Below are 13,512 nucleotides of genomic sequence, written 5' to 3'. Positions count from 1 at the left end.
CCGCCCGTCGCGCTGCCGGCGGTGCCCGGTCAGCGCTCTCGGTAGTTTTATATCGGGGGCTGACTCAAGCCAAGGGTAAAGGTGACTTCTCAAATCGCAGCTCCTTGGGTTCGGTTCCTGTTTAAAATGCCATTTCTTTTTACCTTTTTTTTATTGTAAAGAATTATTTAAAATTATTATTATTCCCACGGGGTGATTGGTAGCTGGGGGGGTGTGGAGCTGGCATTGTAAGCTCGGTAGTTATTTTTGATCAGTGTTTTGACATAAAATATCACTTCAATTTAAAAATAAAATGACACGTTGATTTTCTTTTCTTTTTTTTTTTAATCATTTCCATGCTTCTGAAGGGGAAACTGAAAATGTTATTCAGAATCTAGGGTTTACTGCTGGAGAAGGAAAAGTAGGTGTCAGGTTTCCCCATTGTCCCTTAACAGGGAAAACACTCTGGCCCTAAAGCATCCCTTCCCAGGGCTAAATGTTTCCTACATCCCCACAGAATGGGTTACGGCACCTTTTCCAGGTTGCTGCTGGGAGACTGTAGGTTTCTAACTGAAGCTCTTCAGACCTAAACTGTCCCTTACCGGAGCTGTTACGGGTTATGTGTTGGTTAGATGCCCGTGTCTCTGGTCAATCTGTTCAGTTTCCCTGCCTGAATGGGCAGCTGTTGATCTTGGAGCTAGCATCTAGATATGGGCCTGGATATTTCTAACATGAGTAAGCTGGGTTTGAAAGGGGGGATGAGAGCTTGCTTTGAAAACTTACTGATAATGTAGCTTATTCTTCAAAACTAGGATTTTTGTTCTAGCAAAATTTCCCAGGCTTAACAGAAAGAGCCTCAGTGATTTGCTTTTCTTGGTCTGTAGTTGTTCCCTCTTCAGACATACAAGTGTATTGCCAAATGCTTAAATACCACAGTTGCAGCTGTTTTTGCTAACAGGTGCCTGAAAACAATTGGGCATCCATGCAGAGCTCTGCTTTAGTTAGCAAATGGTTCAGTCTTTCAGTCATTCTTCACCTCTTTGGAGATTTGCCAGTCCTTTGCCCAGATGAGAGCCCCAGGGCATCTCACAGGGACCAGAGAACTCAACCCCAACACTCATAGAATGGTGCATTCTCCTTCCTGGCATGTCAGCTTCAGCTGTGGATGTTGGTTGCAGCTTTGGTATTGATCGTTAATTTAATGCATAGCTGAATGCTATGTGATAGGAAGGGAACCTGGAGGAAGAGGAGTGCTCTTGTTCTGAGTGCCAAACGTGGGAGAGGGCTCTCCCCTCTTCCTTGCCTTTTGGGATTGCTTGTGAAATGTGCTTTTCCTGTGGGACCGTGGCTTGAAGTACATTCTTCTGTTGCATGGTATGTAATAAACACCTCTAGGAAGGGGTTAAAAACAAATGGTGACACAAGCAAATATTTAAAATTAAAAAAAACAGAAGGTGTGGCACATAATGATTATTTAGCAATGGCTACTGTGTAACATTTAACTGGGAAACCTGAGCTGACACTAACAGTCTGGCAGGGCAGCCTGCTCGCCATTTAGTAGTTGAGTAATCTGTGAACTACTGTAAGAATTTCATTTGTGGTTCAGTATGTTCTAATGGAAACACAGATGACAATAGCCTCTCAGTCTCCAGCGTTTGTAATGTGAACAGCTATTGTAGTGTAGCTTCTAATGTTCAGCTTTGGTGAGTCAGTCCTTTCCAGACTCAGGAGAGGATCTGAAAAGCCACTGGATTTTTGAGAAGTATAATAAGGAAGGCTTTTTACTTGCCTCCTTGTTTCTGAGCCTGCAGACTGCCCTTGAAACATATCTTCAGTGTTTGCTCCTTGTAAACAAGGATTGCAAACTACTTGGGGTCTGGAAAAGGAAACTGACACTGACCCTGCAGTCGTCTCAAGCACCTTTGTACTGAAGGAGAGCACTGTTATGCTCTGTGTTCTGCCCCATCATCCCTGACAGTTTTTCTTCTTTTAGACTGTCTGCTCATGCTGGTGTACAAGGATAAATCTGAACGAGCAAAAGGGCATAAGGAGAGGAGCAGCATGACCTTAGAAGACATCTGTGGCTTGGATCCTGGGCTCTCCTATGAGGGCTTGAATCACACCCTTGCCATCATCTGTCTCTCTCAAGTTGTGATGCTGGGATTTGAGAACAAGGAAACAATGTATGCGTGGGATGTACGAATCCGCTACAGTTTGGGGGAAGGTAACACTTGTCTTCTCACACTTTCCTTTGCTTTCCCCACATCCCCTACCCCCCTGCCCCAAAACCATAGCTACAATGCAAATAATGAAGTACAGATAAAGAAAAGACTGTCTCTCATTTGAGAGTGAAGAGTCTGGTCTTTCTCTTACATCTTAAAGTGCATATCCCTTATCATAGGTTTTGGTTACAATACTGCCCCATACTGATGGCTAACTATGAGAGGTCTTGCTTTGGTTTTTGATTTTGGCACTAAAAGTGTGTAACTTTGAAGCAAATTGATCAGACTGCTACATATGTTCCTGCAATTTACTTAGGGATTTGGAGTGATTCAGAGGGAATCTGAATTTTGAGAAGCAGAGTCCTGAGTAGAACTTGGCTAGTTCAGCCCCTGCTTTTTGTGCTGCCTACAGAGTGTGTTGCATTGATAATGCTTGTGGCTACTAGTGTCCCCTTTCAGGAAGAGACATCTTGCAATAAGGGGTGTCATCAGGCACAGTCTTTCCAGCTAACTTCAATTTTATGCATCCTTTTATTTCTTCAGTTAGTAGCTCTGAAGTGTACAGTGGTGAACTAAGAATGATAATATCAGTAATCCACAGTATCTGTCCTATGTTTGTTTAGTCATAACTAGGGAAGGAGGGTAGGTGTGTGGGAGACACACATTAGCTCCCTTAATCATATCTTACATATGCTTTGCCATCTGTTGCCTTTGTGGACTTGTTTGTTTGCAGTACATACATAGAAAGATGGCCCAGGAATTTTACAGTAATAAAATGTAGAAATAACAGAAGAGAGATGTATGGATGTACCCCTTGGTGCTAACAAATATGAAGCCTTGCCTAAGGGGAAAGGTTAGAGGATGTTTCTGAACAGTACAGGCATGGGTAGCTGGTGTGCTTTGATGTGTCTGTATTGTGCTCCAGTTCTATTTCTTTACCCAGATTTGGGATCCATGTACAGCATAGACTTGTCCTAAAACCTGAAAGAGAATTTGAGTTTGAGAGGTTCAGTCTGATTTTCGTGATCTTGCACTGATGAAGTGTTGGGGTGGAGAAAGTATTTAATCTCAATCTGGGTGTGAGACTGTGATAGGAGGAAATGTAAAGGAAGCAAAGTTGGGTTATTTAGTCATTTTTGTTGCCTGTAGTTTGGTGTTTTTTTACAGGAAAGCTGTGGGCGAGGTAGGAATAGAGTCTAATAGCTGATGGTATGTGCAGCCATGGAGAAAAGATGGAGCAGGAGAGAAAGTGTGTGGAGGTGAAGAAATGAAGAAGTAAAAAACGAAGTAGTTGAACCAGGAATAGTCTGTAGAATATTAATTGCAAAAAAGTTATATAGACTGGAGTATGGAATTTTTTTCCCAGGATTTTATCTTTCAGTGCAGGTTCCATTAAGAGAAAGAAGTTAAAGTGAATCTAGTTTGAGTAGACAAAACTAGAAAAGAGTGGTGTTTTAGATGAAGAGATGATGGTGAATGATGTGTTTTTTTTTTTTTTTAAAGCATAGTAAGGGTGCCATCCTGTGCCTTGGAAGTAATGTGGCTGGATGATAAAAATAGATTATAGGCAGATGACCTCAGAGTCTGGGAAGCAAAAAAACCGAAACAACCAAAAACCAAAACTCAGAACAGTGAAAGGAGTTGAAGCTGTTCTTGAATGAGGATGACCAAATGGAGGCATCTGCACTGGAGTTCTTGGTGTTTCCTCTCTGTTTTCAGCAGATGAGGTCGCTGTGATTCCTGGAATAAAAGAACTGGGATTAGAGAAAACAGTGGAATCAAGTGAGTTGAAGGTGTGAGAAGAGTGCTTGAGCCCACAACTCACTCTGAGGAAGTTAGCATAATACAGGTCAGTGAATAGTTTTGAAGAGGAAAAGATAAGCTAAAGGAATGAGGAACTTAAGTAACACCTTTTGCTTATGGGTATATTCAGGTCTATGTTTTTTTTTTAAATTTTATTGTTTTTAAATTCCCCAGAATAGAAGTAGATGGCCGGGGAGAATTTTGAAAGGAATTCCAATTTACCAAGAAAGCAGCATATGGCAAAAGCTCCATCTCCAGATCTGTTTTTTCCTTTCCTTTACCTTTGTTCAAATTTGCTTATGCTGTTTCTTTAACAGTGCTCTAGAATCTGAGGTCCAGCTCTTTGTTTCTGGCAGCTGTTGTAACTTACAAATGATTGTGTGTAGAGCATGTTCCATTCCTCATTTATGAGGCAGTAAGAAGCCTGATGCTTCTGTTCCCATGGTTTAACTGCCAGAAAACTACTGGACAGAGTTAACTGGATAGAAAGGTCCAAATGATATTCAAGATTCCTTACTGAATGTTACTCATCAAGATGGCTTTGGTATCCTTTTCATAGTTTATGTTTAAGCAGCTTGTGTAACAACTGCATGCCCAAAAGGGGACATCGTGTGACTGCTGATTTGCTCCCTAGCAGCACTACTGGCAAAGCTGTAAGTAGAGCTGTGGTTAGTTACATCTATCTCTGTCTCCTTGTACATTTCACTCGAGTGACTTTGTGGCTAATTCTGCTGGAGCCTTAGGGAACTTACCAATGCACGTCATAGATGAGGAGTTGACTTACAGCTAAGATGGTAACTAAGAATATAGCAAGTATTTAGATGAGAAGCAAGACTCAGACCTAGCTGAAATTCACGATGCTTGAAGTAGCATAGGCAAGAAACAGGGAAGAGTGGTTGTAAGAAGTGAAACTACCTGTAAGTTACCCTGTAGATTTCATAAGCAAGTAGCTGTTTGTATAATCTTTGATGGATAACCAAAAACTAAATCTCTGTTGTTCTTGACAGATGATCCACTGGATCATCATCCTTACCTGGAAATATAACAGTCCTGATGCTTCTTTGTGCCATGACAGATTTTTTTGCTTGTTTACTTGGGGTTTTTTTTCCTAATCACAAGATGAAAGAAACTAGAGGAATAGCTTAGGTCAAAACAGTTGTTTCAGAATTAGGTTCTTGCTCACATAATTGTGAGTATTACTTAAACTGTTCCCTTTTGAAACACTGTGAGAATTGAGCCCTTCAAGTGCTTCCAGTAGCTTAGTATTCAGAATACAGCAGTTTTGGAGGAGAAGGTGAGACCAGCCTAGAACAGCTGCTACTTTGGACAAGGACTCTTGCAATACAGGGAATACTGGAGTCAGGATTTGAACCTGGATTTTGTAAACTTGAGGGAGGCAGGTGTATCCTTCTCCCCCCCCACCCCCCCCCCCCCACTCTTATGAAGCTGAGGCAGTGAAATACAAAGAATTAATTTATTGCCTATGAATCACATAATTTCCTGGTCATTTTAAATGTCTGGGCATCTACCATCACCAACTCCCAAAAGATTCACTAAGGTGGGAAAATGCAGTTTTCTCCACTTTACTGCTAGGGAAGGAGTGAGGTGGTTTACTAAATGCGTCAGTGACAGAGCTCTGGTTAGAGCTTGCCTACTTCTTTGAGCCTTGGATTTTGGGCTCCTTGGGCACTGTGTTGTGTGTGTGTGTGTGTGTGCATGGAGGAAAGGAGACCCACAGGATCTTTAGAGAAAGAGACAGAAAGAAATCCATGTAGTGATGCAAAGACAGAAAAAGTAATTGAAGTGTGGGCTGGATAACTGACTAATTTGAGACAGCGAGTAGCCTGGAAAACAGCATAAAAGAATGTAATGTTACAACTTAAGCATTTGTAGTGTTAAGCCAAGATTTTTTATCCCTCTCCCCCCACACACTTAAACTGGCACAATGGAGAGTAATGTTATGGAACAAAATCCAGCTGGAGGCCAGTCACGAGTGGCGTCCCTCAGGGCTCAGTCCTGGGTCTGGTCTTGTTCAGCATCTTTATCAATGACCTGGATGAAGGGATCGAATGCTCCCTCAGTGAGTTTGCAGATGACACTAAACTGGGAGGAAGTGTTGATCTGCCTGAGGGTAGGGAGGCTCTTCAAAGGGATCTGAAAAGACTGGATCAATGGGCTGAGACCAACAGGATGAAGTTTAACAAGGCCAAGGGCAGAGTGCTGCACATGGGACATAACAACCCCATGCAGCGCTACAGGCTGGGAGTGCTGTCAGGAAGAGAAGGACCTGGGGGTGTTGGTCGACTGCAGGCTGAATATGAGCCAGCAGTGTACTCAGGTGGCTAAGAAGGCCAATGGCATCCTGGCTTGTATCAAAAACCGTGTGGCCAGTAGGTCTAGGGAGGTAATTGTGCTCCTGTACTCGGCATTGGTGAGGCCACACCTTGAGTGCTGTGTCCAATTCTGGGCTCCCCACCATAAGAAGGACATTGAGGTCCTTGAGCAAGTGCAGAGAAGGGCAACCAGGGTGGGGAAGGGGCTGGAGGGCAAATCATATGAGGAGTGGCTGAGGGAGCTGGGGCTGTTTAGCCTGGAGAAGAGGAGGCTGAGGGGAGACCTTCTCCCAACCTACAACTACCTGAAGGGAGGTTGTAGAGAGGTGGGTGATGTTCTCTTCAGCCAGGTGACAGGAGATAGAACAAGGGGAAATGGCATGAAGCTGTGCCAGGGCAGGTTTAGATTAGATATTGGGAAAAAAAAATTTCTGAAAGAGTTGTCAGGGCCTGGAACAGGCTGCCCAGGGAGGGGGTTGAGTCACCATCCCTGGATGTGTTCAGAAAAAGGGTTGATGAGGTACTTAGGGATATGTTTTAGCATAGGATGGGATTGGTTGGACTTGATGATCTTCAAAGGTCTCTTCCAACCTTGTGATTCTGTAATATATTTACTGCTACTCATGTGGGGCTGTCTGGGCTTTACTTAAAATCTTCATGCTAGAGCCCTGTGCTGTGGGCAGGGCTTGGGCCACATACCACAGCTGAGCAGAATGACTTCTGCAACATAAGTCATGGTCCTGACGTTCTGTTTTCTGTAGTAATTTTTCTTTCTTCCTTATCTGATAGTTCATAGATTTCAAGTTTTTGTAGCACCTGGCACTAAACTAGAGAGTGGGCCTGCTACCCTGCATTTCTGCAATGACATTCTCGTCCTTGCGAAAGACCTCCCCCCTAGTGTCATGGGGCAGTGGAAGCTCTCAGATCTGCGCCGCTATGGAGCTGTCCCAAATGGATTCATCTTTGAAGGGGGTACCAGGTGCGGCTTCTGTAAGTACAAACGGAATGTGTCTTCTAAAAGCTGTTTGGAATTTTTTGTGGAAATGGCGATGCTGGTCTTATTCAAAGTGGAGCTTGCAGAACCGGCTGTGCTGCCTTGTCAGGCAGGCAGCCTCATAGTAGAGGATCTGTTGTGCTGAGTAGATTTCTGCAGGCTTTAACTCTGGCGTTCAGTAAAGAATGTGACTGTGTGGAGTTCTGACTGAATATTGCCCTGCGATTGCCCTGCCCACAAGATGTTTAGTCAATTGTTGCCATTGGTCACAGAGCAAAAATAAGGTAATGAAATTTTCTGGCTCGTGTCATGCAAAGAATACGGCAAAATGATTTAATGTTCAGATTATTAAATGATGATTAATTATTTTGTTGTTTGCAGAGGGAAAATGGTATGGAGCCTTGAGGTTACAGGTGTCATCAAGGCTCTCACTATGTAAATGCTAATGTCTAAATCCTGTAGAGGACTTCTAGCTCCTAAATTTAGGAGCTTCTGCCTGTTCCCTTCCCTTTGTCACTTTATGGGACTATGAGATTTGTGGGGTCAAAATAAAAGCACGGAAGCAAGCTGGACTAGTTCTGTAGTGTAGTAGCTAAGATACCCCTGTAGATGGGGAGAAAGCTCTTGTTCTAATGCCCAGTTAGGACTTACCACATTTTCACATCAGATAAAAAGCAAAACTCCTATTCAAGACCCAAAAAAGAAAGATGACTTATGTGGTGCTATAATATGTACATTACTAGAAATTATAAGGCTTTAATTTCAAAAGCAGAGTTTGAAGCCACTGATGATCTGTGAGTGCAAGCAGGTATGCAGATCACCAGTTTGGTTGTGAAGCTGTTTGGCTTGCACACTGAAATGTGGGAATGATGGGTTTCCTCAATTACCAAACTGAAGAAATGGATGGTTTGAGAGTTGACCCAAATCCAAAGATATTCTTTCTTGGGGCTTTTGGCAACATTTAGGGAGGAAGAGGAAAGAGTTTATTTTGACTGCTGAAAAGCACAGAGCTGAGTTAGAACAATGGTAAGTATGGACTCAGCTGTTATATCCTGGTTCTTGATTTAAGACACTTGTTTTCAGTGGAAGATTCTGGTTCAAATCTTTCCCTGTCTGATTCAGAGGTTGGGGATAAAGAAGGATTTCCAGTATCTGAAGGAATGGGGCTATAGGTACAGCCTGTGAGGAAACAAATCTGTTTTCTTTTAAGGTTGTTCATTTTCAGTCAAAAACTGCTACGGGAACTGCAACTGAAGTGTTTTGTTTCCTAGTGCTCTGGTTTAAGAGTGTGAGAGAGAGAACTAGTATAGAACATAAGGGGGAGTCAGCACTGTCACCTTTCTGCCAGCTCTCTTGTAGATGATGCAGTTGGCTCAGGCTAAAGTTGAATCTGCAGCTTGGTGTAGGTCTGCCAACACCTGCAGTTTTGGTCTGAATGGGGCTGTGCAGAATAAAGCAGTTTGTTCATGTCTCTTTATGCAAGTACCACTTTAAATGCAAGCTGGACTTGAATCAAATGTGTGCACTACTATGCTGACATAATTTGGGACTGCTTTTTGAATTGATCAGCTGAAAATAAAAACCTTAATTTTGAAGAAAATATTCAGAATACTTACAGGGAGACAATTTCCCTAAGTTAAACCACAGTGTGTGTGGGGTGGTTTTATTTTCTCTTAAAAAGCTGCTGCTCTTTCTGGAAAGTGTACAGTACTAGTTTTTGAATTAATGAAATCTGAAATAATTGTGGAAAATTTATGTTTAAAATAAATACAGGGAGCTGGAGTAGAATTGCTAAGCAAGCTTAAAGTAAGAGTAGCAGTGATTAGGTCGATAGATTACACAGATTATATAATTTATCAATGGAATTTCTCAAATGAGAGCATATAAGGCTTAACTATGTAGGTAATTGGTAGCCCTGAGGCTCTTTAGGGAAGTGGATCCTCTTATAACTTTTATTAAGAGGTGCAGCAGCACTGTGATATGTTGGATTTGTTTTTTCCTCTGAATCTTAATGCAGGTGCCTCAAAGGAAGAAAGCTAAATTCTTACTAGTAAGGGCTTCAAATAATGGCTTGAATTTTGGGGTACATAGCTGATTGCAAGTGACCTTTGAATTCTAAGCATGCATTTTATGCAGACTTTCATCAGAAGGAGATAAAATAATTTCTGGTGCAAAATGATACAGGTGTAAAAAGGAAGAGATATCATCCCTTATCCTCCAGGGGGAACTTCCCTGATTCCAGGAAGATATTCTGCATTTCTTGATATGCCATTAATTAAAATGGTCTTTGAAGTTGTGATAAGGTATAAACAAGTAAAGAATCTGAATTCTGAATGACTGTCAACTGTTTCTGAAGGTCCAACACTGTTTTGAACACTGGTGTTGTAATGACTTTCTAATCCTTTTAGAAGAATCAGAGTATGAATTAGGCTTAAAATGTGGCCTTGAGTTTTGTAGATCTTTATATCTATGATCTTTTAATCTTTTTTGAGATTTCTGATCTAAATTTATGTGTTCTTTTGTTCTAGACAGTTGTACCAACGTTATCCTTTACTGTAATGTTCTCTCTCTCCTTGATGCTTACCTCCTTAAATATTTATAGAGCATTTATTTATCCTCTCTGTCACTTTTGCTAGGCTAAACAAACTCAGCTGCTTATCTTTAAGATACAGGCGCTTACCAGGAGCTCTCCTGTGTTCCTGTTTAAGTATGAATCTTTTTGTTTTGGTTACAGGTGACCAGAATTATAGTGGGACCCTTTCCAAAATACCTGTAATGTTGAGCATTATATTAACGTCTCTTTTTTTTCTTTAAAAAATGTCTGTTTTGGTAGTTGAGAACCTTCAGCTGCCGTAGAAGGGTGGTTTTGCCTCCTCCCCTGCACATGTGCTTTCAAAGGCAAGAACAGCATGTTCATTTTGGTACAAAATAGCCTGCAATGATCAGAAGCTCATTACATATTCAAGTTCAGGCTTATCTTGTTAAAGGAGTTGATGCCCTTAACTCAGCACTTAGACATATCTGCAAGCATAACAACATTTAAATATGTGTTTTGTCTATATATCTGATTTAATACTGCCATTAGAAGAAAATGCTATCTTGAAAACGTGACCTACATGAAAATGTGACTCTGTTTATTCTTAACAGAAAAGTGTTGGTAAAGGAAAAGACCATTTTGCTTCAGGTATTTGAGTCTTCCTTCATTCCTCTATGTTCTTGAGGAATAGGGCAAACAAGTAGTGTTGAAGAAAAAAGCCCTGACAAATTACTATTAGAGAAGTTGTTTTAATTCCAAAAAAACCACCACTTTTCGTTATCCTGTCATAGAAACATCATATGATACTATGCAGGCTTTATTATTGTTAGTTTCCTATAGGTTAAACACTCTCTTTGCTCCCATTCTTCCAGTGAAGCTCTGAATGCAAAGGGTCAGTGAATTTAAGTTTTTATTGACAGATTCCATTACAATGAATTCCTTACTAAAAGGAACTGATAGTCTTGTGATTAGATTGTGTTCCCTCTCTGTAAAACAACCCGTATAGCCCCACATAGAAACAGAGCTTACTTTTGGATATTTCTGTGGTAGAACTGAGGTGTAAAAGGTTTTGGATCTGGTTTAGTTCTCTGTTCCTTGTTTTCTCACAAAATGTTTCCCAAATTGCTTAGTTATGTTTTTGAACTAGATGCTTGGTACAGTTTTTTTTCACCACTGAAGGCTTTGCTGCTCAGTCTGGGTAGAGGGAGACTATCTGTGATAATGCTGACATTTCAAACATTAAATCTAGCTGAATTTTCAAGATGGGTAACACCAGTTTATTCATAAACAGGAAAAGGAGCATTTGCATTTTGAACTTCTCTTGCCCCACGGAGAGAGTGAGTGAGCTCTTCAGTCTAGTAAACAGCTGCATGGTATCAGTGATGCATACCACATATTCCTGGGCTTCCAAATGCTTTTGCACCATATCTGTTCAAACACATGACTGAGATGTGTAGTTTCTAGTAGCGAATTTCTCTGCTTTCTTGAGAAAGCAGAAAACAAATGTAATTGATGCCTTTCACATATGCTTTTAAAACATAACTTAAGTTGAGCCTTACCTACTCATTTGAGTCACCTGATGTCTTTTGCAAGGAATCTCAGACTTCTTTCTTTCCCAGCAATCTAGTTCTACCTAGGAAAATAGGAAAGAAAACACTTCCTATGAGAGTCCAGCAGTGATTACAGTGATGACATGAAGAATAGAACCTACATTGAAATATCTTATGCATATGTGTATATTGGATTTGTATATGCGGGCACATGTGCATACACTGTTTGCACTAGCTGTGTGAAGGCCGTCACATGTGTTTGTGGAATTTCCAAATGTGTGATAATGCTGTGTAGAAATCATCCTTTCAGTTAAACAGCCAGCTCATATGCACACATTTGCTCCCCCCCCCCCCAAAAAAAAAGGATGTCAAGAGCTTGTAGACCCTCTTAAGAGATTGAATAAGACTCTTGGCAATAGTGATAAAAGAACAAAGTCATCCAGATATAGTCTTTATGTACAGAAATATTTGTGCCATCTTCTTTTTTTGAATGGCAATGTGAATGTGTAGGGTTCTACTAAATTATGAAGCCATGTAGTCCATCACTGTGCTTGAGATATGTATGTCTGTTATTACCTTGTCTCTATATCCTACTTGCTTATTGTGTGTGAGATGGGAAGGTCGTGTTCAGAGCCCAGCAAAGCCTTCTGCTGCACTGCTTGCAAGAAATACGATTTTTTTGGCATTGGTATGGCTCTTTAGGGAAGAGTCATGACACTTAAGATTAGGCAAACTGCTTTCCCTAGGATCCCTTTACACTGTGGGGGAGGAGAAGGCAGCTCAAAGGAAGAGGTGAATTTCAAATAATTTCTGAATCCAAACTTTGCACCAAGTTTTTTCTAGTGCTGTGTTCCCTGGCTGCTTGGCATGTCTTGGGGTAGAGGAAATGGGACAAGACTGTGAGTCACCACCAGAAACTTTCATACATGTCAGACCACATGATTAGTGTTGTAATGGCCTTGATGCTCTTTGATACTGAAGTCAGGGTGTGTATATGTGCTGTAAGGAAATGTGGGAAAAACTTGTTTTTAAGAACATTAATAGAATGCAATACCACAGAAGTGTGCAATTAAGTTTCATGAGGTAGCGTGCGTTCATCTTTTCCGTTGCTTAAACGTAGCTTAACATTTTAATATTTGTCTATCCTCAGTCTCAAGTAATATGCTTGAGACCTGTACTCTGGAAATAACTGGCATGCCAGGCCTTAAAGATAAATTTAACTTCTACCACAGAGTCAGTTCTAATTCCAGTGGAATTTGTAGCAGTTCACTGAATGAAATAAGCTGTGCTGGGAACAGGATTTCTGTTTCTTTGGCTGGAGAAGTTTTGATCAGTAAGATCTGAAGTGGAACAAATGTGGTGAAGTGACAAACAATGTTTTGAAAATGCTGCTGACATTGTTGTGTTGAATAGATTTAAGCAGAGCAGGAAAAAAATTATATATGACATAAATTGAGAATGACAAAAGAGTATGGACCAGAAGATGCTTTTCCTAGGTTGGTCAGTTTACTGCTTTCTGGCAATACCTAATTTGCTAAAACAGTTAATTTTGTTAACCACGCTTTATTACCCTCTTTGCTGGAATCCCATAGCCCTTTGTCAAACAGTCAAAAATAAGTCAATTTCTTAAATGTATTGTAAATATCCTGCGAGATATGACAGGGCTTCTCTGTGGGAAGTGGTAGGGATGCAGTCATTCTGATCAAGACTAGCTCTGCTGCTTTAAGTAAAAATGTCAAAAATACATATGCCACCAGCATTGGCTAGAGGCATGCAGAAGTCAAACTTATGTCCAGATTAGGGGCCCAAGTCCCTAGGAAGCTAGTATGTTAACCGTACTGCAGGTCTAAGATTTGATATTGTGGTTTTCTAGTGTGCATGGCTGTGGTGAACTGGCAGCACTTCTTCAAGCTCCATGTACTTATATAATTTCTTTTTGTGTTTTGTTATTGCATTTTTTTTTTAAGTCACCAGTTACTGGGGTGGCTTTTGCCTGGTGTTTTAAGGTCATCAGAAAGGTCAACTAGACTTCATTTTCCTGATATGAATAATATTTGGCCTGACAATTCTCAAGTAAAATGTTCTGTGGAGCACT

General features: G+C 40.9%; 1 protein-coding gene across 1 annotated transcript in view; it reads left to right on the top strand.

Moving 5' to 3' along the window:
- The window catches only part of DOK7 (docking protein 7), a gene marked incomplete at its 5' end in the record, with an annotated part of 59,837 nt that overhangs the window by 746 nt on the left and 45,579 nt on the right, over window positions 1-13,512 (top strand). Inside the window, 2 exons of the mRNA XM_084266783.1 lie at window positions 1,973-2,203; window positions 7,127-7,327. Coding sequence (XP_084122909.1) covers window positions 1,973-2,203; window positions 7,127-7,327 — 432 coding nt within the window. The remainder of the gene's footprint in view (window positions 1-1,972; window positions 2,204-7,126; window positions 7,328-13,512) is intronic.

This window comes from Gallinula chloropus (genome assembly GCF_964237585.1).
Source record: "Gallinula chloropus genome assembly, chromosome: 7".
Classification (NCBI taxonomy): domain Eukaryota; kingdom Metazoa; phylum Chordata; class Aves; order Gruiformes; family Rallidae; genus Gallinula; species Gallinula chloropus.
This window is presented reverse-complemented; position numbering and strand designations above follow the sequence as displayed.